The following is a 17040-nucleotide window of genomic DNA, read 5'->3' on the forward strand; positions in this document are numbered from 1 at the left end:
TGCGAGCTGGTAAAATTTACATTGCTGGAGCCAGTTTCAGGCAATCCGGTTGACTATTTTTTCGTTGTTATGCCACGCCACGCGGACTGCGGGTTCCATATTTAGTGACCATTCGCAGTGGGTCCACTCGCTGAACGGACGGCCCAGATGTCAGCATCCTCAGCTTTATATGGACGATCGTTTCGATCTCTGTCTCTCTGCCTTACTCGCCGGAGGCATCGCAATGCTTCTTCGTAGCGCTTCTACGCCTTTGCTCAACCCGCCATGGGCGCCGGTCTCGGCCCCCGACTTAGCAAGAGGGCCCGCTTCGTCGGAGCTACAAGTGCCGAACCAGATCCCGCGGCTGCCCTCGGTGACCCACCACACGTCCTGCTTCTCCGCCGCAGCTTCGCCGCTGCCGCCCGTCTCCCGGTGCCGCTCCATGAATGAGCTCGAGGTGTTCGCGGCAGTTTCACAGCAGCTTTCCTCTGCCTCGCCGCTCAGCCACATCCTGACGAGCTCGGGATTGGAGGAGCGCAGCGTCACGGTTGCTGGATCACGTCGTTGCACCCTGTTTGAAGTGGGCGACGGCGGGGACAGCGGTGGATGTAGCAGGCGCGACATGGGGAGATCAGGCGTAAATGACAGCGGCAGAGACTCCATGGATGAGCATTACAAGCAGATGATCAAAACGGACCCGGGGAACTCTCTCCTGCTGGGGAATTACGCCAAGTACCTGAAGGAGGTGCGAGGAGACAATGCCAAAGCAGAGGAATATTGCCAGCGGGCGATTCTGGCGAACCCTCACGACCCCGCCGTACTAACCATGTACGCGGACTTGGTGTGGGAGGGCGACCGCGACGCTCCCCGAGCTCAGAGCTACTTCGATCAAGCCATGAAAGCTGCTCCCGATGATTGGTAGCCAGTGGCAAATCGAGTCGACTTAGCTTGTCGTTTATTATGAAAATTAACTGTCGCAATTGATGATTCTTCGCTTGCAGCTTCGTGATGGCTTCGTACGCCAAGTTTTTGTGGGATTCTGAAGAGGAAAGCAGCAGCGACCAGTCCTGCAGGTTGTTCCAAGGAGAAGCAGGTCGTGAACGGATTGCTGCATCTTAATAAACCACTTCCTTCTAATCTCGATCGAGACCGGCTGATTGTCTCCATAAGTATGACTGATTAATTTTTCTGCATCTGGAAATAAGTCGAGGATTATCAAATTTTTTTTCATTGTTCTTCATTGTAAAGAACGAGGTGAATCAATACTGGATCGCCGTTTTAATATATGGCATATATTGAAATTAATTTGTAATGCCCCAAAACTGGTGAGCTCAAATTACATGACTGAATAAGATTTGTCAAAAGAAGATCATAGCGATGGTAGGTTTGAATAATTAACCGTACTGTATCAAAGCATGAATTAGCAGAGCGCATATAACGTGATACGGATATGGCTTAAGGACAGAGAGGGAGTTAGAAGAAAGGGGAGGGGCAATATGGTCCTTTCACTGTTTAGGGCATAAGAAGGTGAAGAAGCACTGTTCAAAGGGGGTTTTTTTTACCGTGGAATGACTTCCGCTGCCACTACCAGGAAGAAGGAGGGTCCTCGCCGGCGCCGGCCGGCGACCGCACTGTTTAGGGCATAAGAAGAGGAAGAAGCACTGTTCAAAGGGGGGTTTTTTTTTGGAATGACTTCCGCCGCCACTACCAGGAAGGAGGAGGGTCCTCGCCGGCGCCGGCGCCGACCGTCACCTCCAGCGGCAACCGACTGTAGCTACCGGCCAACCCGCGGTCTCAACTGACCTCATAGCGTGATTACCGCTGCCGGTAGCCTCGCAGCCGGATTCGATCATGTAGTGCCCTTTTCTTTAGGTCCGACGTCGATTCCGCTCTCGATCCGCATTGTCGTATGCCTTTGATGTCGATCGGGCCCCCGAGCCCTCGCTGCCATTATGTTCCGACTCGACGTGTGTGATGTTTTTATGTTCTGGTCATTGTGCCATTATTGTATCTCGACCTGCGAGCCGCGGTTGTCTTTCGGACTATATGCTTTATATATCTAACCTTCTTATTGTTGTTATTTCTCGGTCTGTGTGCCAAAGTCATATCCCGACTTGCGTGTCGGAATCTTATCTCGGCCTGGGTGTCGATGTTCTATCCCGATCTACGTGCCAATATTATATCATGGCCTGCGTGTCGGTAGTACCTCCCGACCTACGTGCCGCTATTATCTCCTGACTTGCAGCTCGTCTTCCGCCTCTGTGTCGTGTCCAGCTCCGCGTCGTCAGATCTAGTTCTTCAGCCGACTCATAGTTATCTACTCTTCCGGATCACGACAACTCGAGCAGCATCCCATCCGAGGGCGCCCCCTGGGCCAGGGTACGTTCTCTGTACTCATCCCTTATTTATTTCATTATTATATTATTAGCATGTTACTCATATATTCGTTGGATCTGTTAGGACCAAAAGTAGCTAGAGGGGGGGGGGGGGTGAATAGCTCGTCGCGTGCTCGTTGCTCGGTGTTGCTTGTTTCTTCAAGAATGCGCAGCGGAAAATACATAAACAAACACAAACACGCTAACACTAGGAGTTTACTTGGTATCCACCTCCAACGGAGATGACTAATCCAAGGATCCACACCACGCACGCACCCTCCACTATGAAAACACTCCTTTTCGGTAACTACCGAGGGCGGAGAAGCCCTACAAGACTCTCAGTACAAGAAGAAGAAAGGGTAGTAAAGAATAAGCAAAAGCTTACAAGAAATGCAGTAAAAACCCTAGCTTCTTCTTCTTCTCGTTGCAACTCGCCTCTTGACTTGGATGAACCTCCAAGAACCTTCAAGAACTGGCGGTGAGGAGCTTAGAGAGTGCTGGGGAGGAGCTGTGTTGAATCTGGAATGAATCGGTGAAGTTCTGCTGAAGAAATCGCACGCCAACAGCTATAAACGACGCCAACGGTCGAATCCCAATCGATTGGATTGCTCCCAATCAATTGGGGAGGCTTTGGATCGATCCACGGATCGATCCAGAGCGCCTCTGTGCTCTCTGGAATCGACCCTGGATCGATCCCGATCGAGCAGCCTCCCAATCGATCCACGGATCGATTGGGACCTCTGGATCGATCCACGGATCGATCCAGAGAGGTTCTGTTCGTGGGGACTCACCGGATCGATCCACGGATCGATCCAGATCTTCTGGATCGATCCACTGATCGATCCAAACCTGCTGGATCAATCCAAACCTGCTGGATCAATCCACGGATCAATCCAAACCTTGGTTTTTGCCCAAAACCAAGCCCAAAGCCCCCTAAACCAACATCTAGTCAACCATGACTTGTTGGTACATAAGACCTAGCATCCGGTCACCCTTGGCCAGCTAGGACTCTCTCACCAAGTGTCTGGTCAATCCCTTTGACCCACTTGGACTTTTCTCTTCTTGCCAAGTATCCGGTCACTCCCTAAGACCTACTTGGACTTTTCTTCCTCGTGCCAAGTATCCGGTCAATCCCTTTGACCTACTTGGACTCTCACCAGATGTCTGGTCAACCTTGACCCATCTGGATTTCTCTTGCCTGGCTTCACTCACCAGGACTTTCCCAATTGCCTAGATTCACTCACTAGGTCTTTCACCTGGCTTCACTCACCAGGATTTTTCTCCTGCCTAGCATCACTCACTAGGACTTCCCAATTGCCTAGCTTCACTCACTAGGTCTTTCACCTGGCTTCACTCACCAGGATTTTTCTCCTGCCTAGCTTCACTCACTAGGACTTCCCAATTGCCTAGCTTCACTCACTAGGTCTTTCACCTGGCTTCACTCACCAGGATTTTCCTAACATCCCAGTTAGGACTTCCCAGTCAAGTATCCGGTCATCCTTGACCTACTTGACTCTTCTTCAATCAATATCTTATTGTCAAACATCTAAACCCAAACCAAGACTCAGCTTGGTCAACCAGGTCAACCTTGACCTGAGGGATGTTGCACCAACAATCTCCCCCTTTTTGATGTTTGACAATACCACAATAACACTTACAATGCCACATGTAAGTTAGGCTAATCCCATAGCCTCATTCTTCATGCCACTAGGTAATGAAAGCATAAGTTAAGCTTTTCATTCTCCCCCAAGAGGGAAAACTCCCTCTTAGATAATGAAAGCCTAACTTACTCCCTTTCACACGTCCTTTCATTCTCCCCCTATTGGCACACATCAACCTATGCCCCCTCTTTGGGCACACTTCAACAAATCCATTTGTTGAAAACTCTCCCCCTGAAGAGTTGCTCATCATTGGTTACAACTTCACTCGTTGAACCAACATGATAATGAAGGTCCCATACCCTTCATTTATCCTTAACTTCTTCCTCAATGTAGACAAATATCCAACCTTGAGCATTTTCTAACATCTTGAGTTCCCACTTGAAATAATGAGGATATCCACTCCCCATTTCAAGTTCAAAAGCTCGTCCATGAGCATTTTCTTTAAAGAAGGTTAACCACCTTCCAAGGTTCATGAAAAATAATTTTCATGCCTTTAAAGAGTCCCTCCCTCTAAAGACATGGTGGTAACTTCTGTCATTGCACCAACAATGACTTGGAATCCCTAAACCTTTAGGAAACCCAGATTTAGAAGTTTTGAGGTTCAAATGTTCAAAATTTGAAACAAACCTCAACCTAAACTTCAATGAAGTCTTCCTTAACCATTTCATCCTTGTTTTCAACACGAAAACACCCTTTTTATGTATACAAATGTATTTTAAGGGTTTGGAATGGTTACATAGACTAACCATGGTTCAAAGATGCTGAAGTCAGGCCTTCCCAGCCAAAATCAGCAACTTGGATCGATTGGAGTTGGGATCCAATCGATTGAACCAACCGAATCGATCCACTGATCGATTCAGTATGTGTGGATCGATCCACTGATCGATCCAGCGAGCTTCTGCTCGCGAGATTTACCTTCTGAATCGATCCACGGATCGATTCAGGAACTCCAATCGATCCATGGATCGATCGGAGTTCTGATAGTTGCTGAAATTCCATTTCAGTCCAGAAACCCTAGAAAATTCTACAAAAATCCAAAAATCATGAAATTTCGTGTAGACATTATTTAGGGCATACTTAATCATGGAAAAATAGCTTTCTATGAAAATACTTTATATTTTCAAAGATTGACACAAACTTGAAAACTTGCAAAAACTTTAGCGTTTTCTTCAAGTTTGTGTCTAACTATTCAATGGTGATTACTATCAAAAGATAGCCTTCACCAAAGTTTTCCAAAAACATTTTCAAAACCAATATCCCATCATGTTCCTTGGGCATAATGCACATGACTTGTACATTAGCTTTCCCAATGATGGGAAAACACATAACTATGTGTTTTGATGAACTTAAAACTCAAAAGAATGCACTAAATCAACATCTTGAGTTTTGTTCATCATCCTAACATCTCACTTGTATCTAATGTGCACTGAAACACATACAAGTCATCTTATAGGTCTTTGTGAGATGTAAGATTTTGGTTTTGCCCTATTCTAGGGATCATGCATATCTATCTAGGCATTTTGAGAGGTAGACATCCACAAAGGATGTTACTTGTTGATTTACTTGTTAAACAAATGTCACTTGTTTATTCCACTTGTTGTAAACAAATGCCACTTGTTTAACTAATGCCATATGTCCTTAATTTTTAAGGAAATAAACATAATGCATGATAATGTTATGGCATACATCAAAATAAAATAGCTTTCAAAAGAAAGATTCCTATAACTACATGATGTATGTATGGCATGACATGGTATTTTTATATTTTTCATGATAAGTCATGAATGCAAAATACAAATAAGATAAAATATGATGTCATGACATATTATGAGCAAACAATCATGGCAAGGTTTAGCATAAATAAAATATACCTAGATTACCTATCTAAGTATCGTTAATCTTAGCTAATCCTAAAACTTAAACCCTAGATTGCCCAAAGTGCTTCAAGAGAGTGCCAAAACCTAAATGGGCATTTCTAATTCTCTTGATTAATTTATGCCAATTGAAATTAAGCTTATCCTCAAATGTTGGCATATTCCATTTTTCCTCAAGAGTAATCACATAAATCAAGGCCCGGAGTGCCTTAAAATTTATAAGAGAATACCAAAATCTCAACTTGGGATTTCTCTAGGTTTTCCCAATTTATGCCTTTTTAAGATAAAATCAATTTTCCACCATTAGGCACATTTTACTCTTTCAAGGAGTAAATAATAATTCCATTTCATTTTCAAAGGTTAACAAAAACCTTGAAAATGCTCCTTGAGTGTCAATTTCCTCAAAGTTGGGTTAACTACCCTTCTAATCAGAGTTGACACTCTCTAACCCATCTATGGGGTAGAGAAGATGCTCCTAGGAACCCAACACCTATTGGTGCTCCTTGGATGCTCTAGGTACTCACTAGGGATAACTTCCCTAGATACCTTCCTAGTAACCTTGTTGAACTTCTTAGAAGTCTTGGTCACATTTTCTAGGTCAACTCTAGGGATAGCCTCTCTTGTGACCTTGTTAGTGACTTTCTTAGACTTCTTAGAAGTCTTAGTCACTTTGGTTGCAAAGATACTTCTAGGGATATCTTCCCTTGTATCTTGGACTTGACCTCTAGACTTAGGGTTTGTTCCATAGCTATATGGAACCCTATGATAACTAGGCACATCCTTTTTAGCTTTGGGTTTGTATCCCAAACCTCTATGACCATTGGATGACCTTTGTGCTCCTAGACCTAGGCTATGCTCATTTTGGCCTAATAAGATATTTTCCATCCTTCTTAGGATCTTTTTCATTTTATCAAGTCTTGACCTCAAGACTTGATTTTCCATCACTAAGTCCTTAGTTTTTGGTTTTCCATTAAGTCCATGAGCATTTTTGTTTCTAGGCTTGTAGCTACAATCCTTAGAGTTCTTGCCTAGACTTTTACCTACATTCCTAGCCTTAGGTGTAGTAGTTTTGGCATGTAGGGCCACATGCTTTTCCTTAAAGCCCTCATGCTTCCTATTCTTATGGTAAATCGCATTAAAATGATAAAAATTAGAACTATCATGCTTTTTACCATAATGTAAAGGAGTAGGCTCAATAAATGTTACCTTCTTCTTTACCTTGGAGGCTCCCCCTTGACTAATGCCTCCTTGAGCCTTGATCATCTTCTTCCCCTTGAGGCATTGACTCCGGTAATGCCCCTTTTGATTGCAAGAGAAGCATATGATATGCTCCTTGCTCTTCTTTGTTCCGGGAATGGTCTCCTCGGGCTTCTCCTTGCCCTTTTGCGTCACTTGACCCTTCTTCTTGGCCAAGTTGGGACACTTGCTCTTGTAGTGCCCACTTTCCCTACACTCAAAACATATTATATGATTTTTATTTTTAATTGAAACATTTATACCTTCTTGTGTAGGGATGGCACTTGCTCCTCCATTTGCTATTTCTTGAATTTCGGAGGTGGCACCATCTTCTTCTTCTTCACTTGACCCGGATGTAGAAGCTTCTCCTTCTTCTTGATCCGGCGTCACCAAGGATTGCTCCCCCTCAATACTAGAGGTGGAGGCTTCATCATCTTGAACATGAAACAAGGAGTATGCTCCCTCCTTGTTCCCTTCGTTGCATTTCCTTGAGGATGAAGCTTCTTGGATTTCCTCTTCTTCGGAGGTTGAGCATCTCTCAACCTCGGAGTCCTCCTCTTGGTCTTGCTCCAAAGAGTCACCCTCTCTGGATTCTTCATGATCTTGTACAGTGGAGGGGATCTCTTCATGAAGCTTGGCCAATTTGCTCCATAGCTCCTTTGCATCTTCAAACTCTCCAATTTTGCAAAGGATGGTGCTTGGCAATAAATTGACCAAAAGCTTGGTCACTTTGTCATTTGCCTCGCACCTTTGGACTTGCTCCGGGCTCCATTTGCTTTTCTTTAAAACTTTGCCCTTTGAATTTCTTGGAGCCTTGAAGCCTTCCATTAGAGCAAACCATTGCTCTATCTCCATCATAAGAAAATTTTCGATTCTTGATTTCCAAGAATCGAAACTCGTAGAAGTGTATGGTGGAGCCACCCTTGTGTCAAATCCAAGCCCATCTTGGAATTGCATCTTGAAGTTGAGCTTGATAAAGTCTTGAACTTGAAGAATTTGCTCCAACTTCTTCACCCTCTAGCTTTTCTTGATATGCTTGACCCTTCCGGCGATGATTCCGGTGAAGAGCGGCCTCGCTCTGATACCACTTGTTAGGACCAAAAGTAGCTAGAGGGGGGGTGAATAGCTCGTCACGTGCTCGTTGCTCGGTGTTGCTTGTTTCTTCAAGAATGCGCAGCGGAAAATACATAAACAAACACAAACACGCTAACACTAGGAGTTTACTTGGTATCCACCTCCAACGGAGATGACTAATCCAAGGATCCACACCACACACGCACCCTCCACTATGAAAACACTCCTTTTCGGTAACTACCGAGGGCGGAGAAGCCCTACAAGACTCTCAGTACAAGAAGAAGAAAGGGTAGTAAAGAATAAGCAAAAGCTTACAAGAAATGCAGTAAAAACCCTAGCTTCTTCTTCTTCTCGTTGCAACTCGCCTCTTGACTTGGATGAACCTCCAAGAACCTTCAAGAACTGGCGGTGAGGAGCTTAGAGAGGTCTGGGAGGAGCTGTGTTGAATCTGGAATGAATCGGTGAAGTTCTCTGAAGAAATCGCACGCCAGCTATAAACGACGCCAACGGTCGAATCCCAATCGATTGGATTGCTCCCAATCAATTGGGAGGCTTTGGATCGATCCACGGATCGATCCGAGCCTCTGATTCTGGAACTTCGGATCGATCCACGGATCGATCCAGAGCTTAAAGCAGAAGCGTCCCAATCGATCCACCGATCGATTGGGACCTCCGATCGATCCACGGATCGATCCAGAGGTTCTCTGTTCGCTGGGATCGATCCCGATCGATCCAGATCTTCTGGATCGATCCACTGATCGATCCAAACCTGCTGGATCAATCCACGGATCAATCCAAACCTGCTGGATCAATCCACGGATCAATCCAAACCTTGGTTTTTGCCCAAAACCAAGCCCAAAGCCCCCTAAACCAACATCTAGTCAACCATGACTTGTTGGTACATAAGACCTAGCATCCGGTCACCCTTGGCCAGCTAGGACTCTCTCACCAAGTGTCTGGTCAATCCCTTTGACCCACTTGGACTTTTCTCTTCTTGCCAAGTATCCGGTCACTCCCTAAGACCTACTTGGACTTTTCTGTAAGGGATCGGTGGCCGGCTAGAAGGGGGGTTGGATAGCTAGGTCACCCCCAACTTCGATTTCTTCTCTACACGGTTAGTTTGCACAAGTGGAAATGAAACTAAAACAAGAAAGCAATGAGTAAGAACACAAACGCTAACACGATTCTTTTACGTGGTTCGGAGATTGCTTGCTCCTACTCCACGGCGTGTCCTTGAGGTGGACGAGCCCTTGATCCTTCGGTGGATCAGTCCCCGGCAATCTCCGGCTAGAGCTTTCTCCTTCTCGGTGGAGCAAACCTCTCACAAAGGATCTCTTCCTCTTTACAATGATGAACTTAGGTTTAGGAGGAAGAGAGTAGGCTTGGAAGCTTTTGGGCAATGACAAGGAGTTATTCAATAAGCATGAGTAACCTCCTTCAAGCCCCAAAGCTTTCTTTAAATAAGAGGAGAGAGTTGATCATCATATCAACTCATCTCGGCACCAGTCGACTGGCAAAAACATCAGTCGACTGGTGTTACCGTTGGAGGTAGCCAACGGCTACTTTCCAACACCAACGGTCATATACGCGATGACATTATGTGTTTAAATACTAGGTGTAATTTTCGACTTTCAAATATTCCGACGTGGCAATCAAGTTCTGTACTTGACTCTCAGCCTCCCAACGATTGCATCACAAGGCACGAAAAAATCTCAAGGCAGCGCCACAAGATCGCTACAAGAAAGTCACAGCAAAGCAACCCTATGTTTACTCCGAATACAATCTCTCGTGTACTCGTACCCTCACCCTTACGACTCTTTTGACGCTTCCTTTGCAGCTTTACCAGAACCTTCAAGCATACTTTCTTTGGCTCTCGTCCCTCGGATGCATTCAAGCCTGCGGCTCGTCCCCAATGCCATCCTTCGCGTATGCCTCGAAATTGCTTCCCTCGGCCTTTGTCCTCGCTGCCTTGTCCACGGTCCCTCGGATGCTTCATCCTTCACCGGACCCGAAGCCATCAACCTGAGTCGCATGTGTATCTTGCGAACCTGCACAACTCAAATACACATATCAAATACAAGGATGAACCTAACTTAAACTCTTTGACACACACATCAAAACTATGATCGTACCGATCAAAACCTAGGTCGATTGCACCAACATTTTCTTCCTCGTGCCAAGTATCCGGTCAATCCCTTTGACCTACTTGGACTCTCACTAGATGTCTGGTCAACCTTGACCCATCTGGATTTCTCTTGCCTGGCTTCACTCACCAGGACTTTCCCAATTGCCTAGATTCACTCACTAGGTCTTTCACCTGGCTTCACTCACCAGGATTTTTCTCCTGCCTAGCTTCACTCACTAGGACTTCCCAATTGCCTAGCTTCACTCACTAGGTCTTTCACCTGGCTTCACTCACCAGGATTTTTCTCCTGCCTAGCTTCACTCACTAGGACTTCCCAATTGCCTAGCTTCACTCACTAGGTCTTTCACCTGGCTTCACTCACCAGGATTTTCCTCCTGCCTAACATCCCAGTTAGGACTTCCCAGTCAAGTATCCGGTCATCCTTGACCTACTTGACTCTTCTTCAATCAATATCTTATTGTCAAACATCTAAACTCAAACCAAGACTCAGCTTGGTCAACCAGGTCAACCTTGACCTGAGGGATGTTGCACCAACAGGATCCACCTCGAGCCTCAGGGTACCAGGGACCGGGGCGACCCGGTCGCTGGCTGCAAGTAGCGTTGACCAGAGGACTTCTGAAGACTTAGTCAATATAGAAGTCATCTCAACATACCCTCCTCCGGGACGTCGCGATTCAGTCAACATTCCATCCACCTCACCCCGCGGGCCGTCTGACTCAGATTCCGGACAGGATCAATTTGGCGGCGTCTGTGGAAATCTTCTCCACCTGTTCTGGAACGTGAAGATGGACGACGTCGGGAAGTTCTCTGCCATTTCACAGTTTCGGAGGATCCCGACGAACATATTATCTTATACCTTCACTCCACCGGTATTCGGGAGTCGAGGGATTTAGTTGGAGCTTCAGTTGGCCGACAGGTTAATTTTTCCATTATGTTTTTTCCCTGACTCCACGGGTATTTGGGAGTCAAGGGACCGAGACAAACCTTTAGCCGATTGGCACAACTGCCCGATCAAGTACGTTACAAGCTCTGCTCTCTTTTTATGGTTATAGGAGCTGTTATAGCTCCCTGATAAGAGAGTAAGATCCTAGTTCCTTGATCAAAGACTAGGGCCTTCGATTTTTTATCGGGCACTAGGGTCCCAACTCCCCGCTCATACACTAGGGGCATAGCTCCCTGCTCATACACTAGGGACACATCTCCCCGATTATTGACTCGCGGTATGACTTCCCGATCAGGATTTAGGGGTCTCGCTCTTTGATTACAGGCTAGGGGTCTTACTCTTCAATCAGGGACTAAGGGCCCAGCTCCCCGATCAGGTGTGTTATAGGCTCTGCGCCCTTCGCCATGAGGCTCTGCATCCTCTTACTACTACAGGCTCTGCACCCTTCGCCATAAGGCTCTGCATTCTCTTACTACTACAGGCTCTGCACCCTTTGCCATGAGGCTTTGCACCCTTCGCTATAAGGCTCTGCATCCTCTTACTACTATAGGCTCTGCACCCTTCACCATGGGGCTTAGCATCCTCTTACTGCTATAGGTGTTTTACTCTATTATTATTATATGCTCTGCATCCTCCACCTGTTTTGCATCCTCTTGCATCTACAGGCTCTGCTACCTACACCCGTGGTGCTCTGCTTCCTTCTATGGTTACAGACTTTGCTCCCTTATATGACTATGGACTTCACTCCCTTGGACGATCAAGGTTTAGATTATTCTCTCCCTGACTCCGCGGACATTTGGGAGTCAAGGGATTAACAATATTTCTCTCACTGACTATACGGGCATTTGGGATTCGAGTTAGCCGGCTGACATCACTTCACGATCAGGTATGATAAAGGTTCTGTCCCCTCATAATGCTACAGGCTCCGCTTTTATGGGCTTCAAGGCTTATCCTCCCTCGTTCGGGGTCGAGCTATTGGCACTGGTCTCGGACCAGAGTATCACCGCCGGTCTTGGATCGGAGCATCGCTAACGATCATTTGGTTGAGTTTCCAGACCAATTCTCGGTCGGGCTTCCAGACCAATTCTCGGTCGGGCTTCTAGACCAATTCTAGGTCGGGCTTTCAGACCAACTCTCGGTCGGGCTTCCAGAGCAATGCTCGGTCGAGTTTCCAGGTCAAGTCTCGATCCGATCTCCGATTAAATTTCCAAATCAATTCCTGGTCAGATATCCAGATCAAGTACTGGTCAGGCCTCTAAAGCATTTCCTGGTCAGGCCTCCAGAACATTTCCTGGTCAGGCCTTCAGAGCATTTCTTGGTCAGGCTTCCAAAACATTTCCTAGTCAGGCCTCCAGAACATTTCCTGGTCAGGCCTCCAAAGCATTTCTTGGTCAGGCTTCCAGAACATTTCCTGGTCAGGCCTCCAGAGCATTTCTTGGTCAGGCTTCCGGAACATTTTTTGGTCAGACCTTCAAAGCATTCCCTGGTCAGGCTTCTAGATCATTTCCTGGTCAGACCTCCAAAACACCTCTCGGTCGAGATTCTAGATTCTCGCCCCAGTGCGAGTTATAAGTGAGCATGCTCTCACGCCTCCAGACTCTCGCCTCAGTGCGAGTTATAAGTGAGCATGCTCTCACGCCTCAAGACTCTCTCCTCAGCGCGAGTTATAAGTGAGCATGCTTGCACGCCCAACGACCTTCCCGGTCAGTGTCCTAGACTCTCGCCCCAGTGCGAGTTATAAGTGAGCATGCTCTCACGCCTCCAGACTCTTGCCTTAGTGCGAGTTATAAGTGAGCATGCTCTCACACTTCCAGACTCTCGCCTCAATGCGAGTTATACGTGAGAGCACAATGTGAGTTATAAGTGAGCATGCTCTCACGCCTCCAGACTCTCACCTCAATGCGAGTTATAAGTGAGCATGCTCTCACTCCTCCAGACTCTCGCCTCAATGCGAGTTATAAGTGAGCATGCTCTCACGCCTCCAGACTCTCGCCTCAATGCGAGTTATAAGTGAGCATGCTCTCACTCCTCCAGACTCTCGCCTCAATGCGAGTTATAAGTGAGCATGCTCTCACGCCCAACGACCTCCCGGTCGGTGTCCCAGACTCTCGCTTCAGTGTGAGTTATAAGTGAGCATGCTCTCACGCCTCCAAACTCTCACCTCAGTGCGAGTTATAAGTGAGCATGCTCTCACGCCTCCAGGCTCTCGCCCTAGCGCGAGTTATAAGTGAGCATGCTCTCACTCTCAACGACCTTCCCGGTCGGTGTCCCAGACTCTCACCTTAGTGCGAGTTATACGTGAGCATGCTCTCACGCCCAACGACCTCCCGGTCGGTGTCCCAGACTCTCGCTTCAGTGCGAGTTATAAGTGAGTATGCTCTCACGCCTCCCGACTCTCGCCTCAGTGAGAGTTATAAGTGAACATGCTCTCACGCCCAACGACCTCCCAGTTGGTGTCCGAGACTCTCGCTTCAGTGCGAGTTATAAGTGAGCATGCTTTTACACCTCCAGACTCTTGCCTTAGTACGAGTTATAAGTGAGCATGCTCTCACGCCCAACGACCTCCTAGTCGGTATCCCAGACTCTCGCCTCAGTGCGAGTTATAAGTGAGCATGCTCTCACGCCCAACGACCTCTCGGTCGGCACTCACTCCTCACTCGCCGCTCTGCCCAACACTCATCAACTTGCTTCACTTGCCGCTCTGCCCGGCACTCTCAGTTCGCATTTTCGCTCACCGCTGTTGCTCGGCCGGCACTCACTCCTCAGTCGCCGCTCTGACCGGCACTCATCACACTTGCTTCACTTGTCGCTCTGCCCGACACTCTCAGTTCGCGTTTTCGCTCACCACTGTTGCTCGGTCGACACTCACTCCTCACTCGCCGCTCTGACCGGCACTCATCACACTTGCTTCACTTGCCGCTCTGTCCGATACTCTCAGTTCGCGTTTTCGCTCACCGCTGTTGCTCGGTCGACACTCATCTTACTCGCTGTTCGATTCACGAGCTCTGCGCCTGCTCAGCTCAAGGGCTTTGTTCCCATTTGCCTTCAATCTCATTGGCTCCATGCTCACATCGTTCACGAAATCCGCTTTCGCCCTGCTCATGAGTTTTGCGACCATTCGTCATCGACCTCTTGGTTCAGCTCAACGATTGTCTCTTTACCTGGTCGACATTTTTTAGTCGCTCGGTCGTGGTTATTGTGGCTCGGTAGCGCGCTCGACATAGCTCGCCAGTTCTCATTCTGCTCGATCGATATTATCTTTGTTTCCTGGTCGGTATTTTCTCGGTTATCGCTCGCTCGTTCTCATTCTGCTCGATCGGCATTATCTTTATTTCCTAGTCGGTATTTTTTCGGTTGCGCGCTCGACATTGCTCGCTCGTTCTTATTCCACCCGACCCACATTTTCTCTATTTGCTCGATTGACATTTTTCGATCGCTCGATCGTGATTTATTGTCGCTCGATCGCGCGCTCGACACCGCTCGCCCATTGTCTTTCGACTCGATCGGCATTCTCGATCACTCGGTCACAATTTACTGTCACTCGGATGATATTTTTTCGGTCGTGGGCTTGACGCCGCTCATTCATCATCTTTCGACCCGCTCGACATTTCCTAGTCGGTAATCCTCGATTGTTCGATCGCGATTCATGGACGCTCAGTCAGTATTTTTATCTATCGCGCATTTGATATCGCTCATCCATCATTCTCTCGACTGCCCGGTCGTGATTTATTGTCGTTCGGACGATATTTTCGTGGTCGCGCGCTTGACATCGCTCTCCCATCGTCTTCCCATTCGCTCGACAGTAGCCCTATCGCGCTCTGTTTGGTACTCGTCGCTTTGCCCTGCAGTCGCTGCCTGGTCGACATTTGTGTTTTACTTGGCATTTGCATAGTCGCCCGATTACCCTGTTTACAATAGCCCGACCGTCCGCTTTATCGCTCGATTTCCCACCCGGCATTGACATAGCTACTCATTTGATGTTCTAAGACGAGCCCAGTGATATGATTTTGGAGTGATTCTGTTTTACGTCAGGCTTAGTCTAGTCAGTCGGACTTGCACCTTCTTCGACTAGACTTGAGGGAGGGGCTTGTGATACGGATATGACTTAAGGGCAGAGAGGGAGTTAGAAGAAAGGGGAGGGGCAATATGGTCATTTCACTATTTAGGACATAAGAAGGGGAAGAAGCACTGTTCAAAGGGGGGGGGGGTTTCGTGGAATGACTTCCGCCGCCACTACCAGGAATAAGGAGGGTCCTCGTCGGCGCCAGCGCCGACACCGGTCGCCGGCCGCCACCTCTTCTCCTCTCCCACTCATCCTCATAACTCCACCACTGGGTTGATTCGTCGTCGCTCCTCTCCCTCTTCTTCGCCGCCAGGAACCAAGGAGGAGGGGTCACCTTCGCTGCGACGCCGACCACCTCTCAGGCCAGTCGCCTCCGACGCCGACGACTGCCTGTTCCCTTCTCGTCACCAACGGCTTTGGACTCGCTCCACCAGTGTCGCTTCGCCCTCTCGGCATCGAACCTCGCCGCCGCCTCTTTTCCCCACGCGCTGCCCCCCTCCTATTCTCTACCTTCCCTCTCCTTCTCTTCCTGCAGCCAGCCGCGCCTCCATCACCTGAGCTTGTGAGCACGCCAGCATCCCCTCGCCTTCCTCATGCGGCCGTCACCTCCAATGGCAGCCAATGGCAGCTGCCGGCCGACCCGCAGTCTCGACTGGCCTCATAGCCTCATTACCGTTGTTGACAGCCTCGCAGCCGGATTCGATCATCTAGGGCCCTTTTCTTTAGGTCCCACGTCGATTCCGCTCTCGATCCGCATTGTCGTATGCCTTTGATGTCGATCGAACCCCCGAGCCCTCGCTGTCATTATGTTCCGACTCAACGTGTGTGATGTTTTTATGTTCTGGTCGTTGTGCCATTATTGTATCCCGACCTGCGAGCCGCGGTTGTCTTTCGGACTATGTGCTTTGTATATCTAACCTCTTGTTGCTGTTATTTCTTGGTCTACGTGTCGAAGTCATATCCCGACTTGCTTGTCGGAGTCTTATCTCGGTCTGCGTGTCGATGTTCTATCCCGGTCTACGTGCCAATATTATATCCTGACCTACGTGTCGGTAGTACCTCCCGACCTGCGTGCCGCTATTATCTCCTGACTTGCAGCTCGTCTTCCGGTTCCGTGTCGCGTCAGGCTCTGCATCGTCAGATTCAGTTCTTCAGTCGACTTATAGTTATTTACTCTTCCGAATCACGACAACTCGAACAGCATCCCATCCGAGGGCGCCCCCCTGGACCAGGGTACGTTCTCCGTACTCATCCCTTATTTATTTCATTATTAGCATGTTACTCATATATTCGTTGGATCCGTCTCGAACCTCGGGGTACCAAGGACCGGGGTGACCCGATCCTTGGCTGCAGATAGCGTTGATCAGAGGACTTCTGAAGACTTGGTCAACATAGAAGCCATCTTAACATATCCTACTTCAGAATGTCACGATTCAATCAACATTCTATCTATCTTAATCGACAGATCGTCTAACTCAATTTTCGGACAGGATATAATGGAAGTGGAGAACTGGAGACGGAGATCATAAATCCTTCACCGCCCTTGGCCGTCTTGAGAAGCAAGCAAAGTGATAAAAAAGGCGACACGGAGGAATTAATTAAAAAGTCAGTTCATGCGACGCATGCTTGCATGCTTTCTTCACCCATCGGTGAAGAGTAATTAACTTTTCGATCGATCGATCAGTCGGT

The 17040-nt window shown here is 47.8% G+C and overlaps 1 protein-coding gene across 1 annotated transcript; it reads left to right on the plus strand.

Annotated features, from left to right (window-relative positions):
- The first annotated feature begins 205 nt into the window (after nucleotides 1-205).
- On the plus strand, nucleotides 206-1355 carry LOC122016963. The gene is made up of 2 exons (XM_042574404.1): nucleotides 206-897; nucleotides 981-1355. The coding sequence occupies exons 1-2, from the start codon at nucleotides 224-226 to the stop codon at nucleotides 1096-1098; spliced, it is 792 nt and encodes a 263-aa protein (XP_042430338.1). The 5' UTR covers nucleotides 206-223; the 3' UTR covers nucleotides 1099-1355.
- The last annotated feature ends 15685 nt before the right edge of the window (nucleotides 1356-17040 follow it).

The sequence above is a fragment of the Zingiber officinale genome, chromosome 8B (genome assembly GCF_018446385.1).
Source record: "Zingiber officinale cultivar Zhangliang chromosome 8B, Zo_v1.1, whole genome shotgun sequence".
NCBI classification, from domain to species: domain Eukaryota; kingdom Viridiplantae; phylum Streptophyta; class Magnoliopsida; order Zingiberales; family Zingiberaceae; genus Zingiber; species Zingiber officinale.